A 1,201-nucleotide genomic window follows, 5' to 3' on the forward strand; every position below is an offset into this window, starting at 1 on the left:
ATTACTCGAGGTTTGACAACCGACATTATGATCCTAAATTTATATTATTATTTTCTTTATTTCTAAGGAAGTTTCATTGGGGAAACTGGAAAGGGTCTACCTCTACCCCCCATAATATTCCTCACACTCATTGGAAAACTATAAACCATAAAAAAGGTACTTACTATATTCTATAAGATCTCTCAAGTAATGAACATGTTTCATGTATGAAAAGGCCTATTCACACACACATACACATACCATATTTCTTGTATTACAACCCAATTGATCCACCAAATCCAAGTTGTAAAATTCATCTTGCCATATTCATATATGCTCCATGCTTCCCCTTCTAACCCTTTGCCACCATGACCCTCAAAATTTCCCAACTACTTCACATTCTCCTTTGGCTATCCCTAATATTATTCTTGCTTTTTCATGAGTATTGCAATCTCAACTCCAAGATCAACAAGCCTACTAACCCTAAAAATCATCATCACCACCCTTTCAACAATGGAAGAAAAGTTCTTCTAGCTAGCAAATTTGACTTCTCTCCTTTCTTCAACCACCATCATCGCCATAAACATCCTCCGCCCGACCCTTCAGACACAGAGATTGATCCGCGCTATGGCGTCGAGAAGCGCCGTGTACCAACCGGTCCAAATCCATTACACCATTGATGAGAATGAAGCCTCAAACCTAAGGGGGTTGGTGCATGAAAAGATTAGAGGCAAAAAAAATTTAATGGTTAGTAGTGGAAGCTTTGATATTGATATTAATATATAATATAACATGGGTGCATGATATATGCTACTAAATCCATTTTTGTTTTGTTAACTTTTTTCTTTTTAATTTTTTTTCTACTCATTTTCCATATTCCATATGGACTACTGCTTGTTGATATTGAAACCAGAAATTAGTTGAATTGACCTTATTGTATGATATGAATTATGATGTGATATTATATTATATGTTATTAAGTTCATTAATTTATTTGTTTCCGAGTTACCAAAAAACAAAAAATTGAAAATTACCACACATTTTCAGGTTTTCAGTGCATTTTGAGTTATGATGATTACCATGATTTATTTAATTTTTTTTTCTTATTTCGTCAATGTAATAATGATTCATGAAAGTAAGTAAGGAGGAAAGTAATAACTATGATTAATCTGAAGTGGAGCTGGTGGTTGATCTTGAAGAAACATGAGTAGCTGAGACGGCA

General features: G+C 34.0%; 1 protein-coding gene across 1 annotated transcript; it reads left to right on the top strand.

Moving 5' to 3' along the window:
• Positions 342-1,115, top strand: LOC107616472 (CLAVATA3/ESR (CLE)-related protein 12). The gene has a single exon (XM_016318426.2). It carries the CDS (start codon positions 348-350, stop codon positions 657-659), a length of 312 nt encoding a protein of 103 aa, XP_016173912.2. The 5' UTR covers positions 342-347; the 3' UTR covers positions 660-1,115.

The sequence above is a fragment of the Arachis ipaensis genome, chromosome B09 (genome assembly GCF_000816755.2).
Source record: "Arachis ipaensis cultivar K30076 chromosome B09, Araip1.1, whole genome shotgun sequence".
In the NCBI taxonomy this organism is placed as follows: domain Eukaryota; kingdom Viridiplantae; phylum Streptophyta; class Magnoliopsida; order Fabales; family Fabaceae; genus Arachis; species Arachis ipaensis.

Bases quoted from the DNA above. Each gene is read 5' to 3' on its own strand.
- LOC107616472 (XM_016318426.2), top strand. From the start codon at position 348: ATGACCCTCAAAATTTCCCAACTACTTCACATTCTCCTTTGGCTATCC.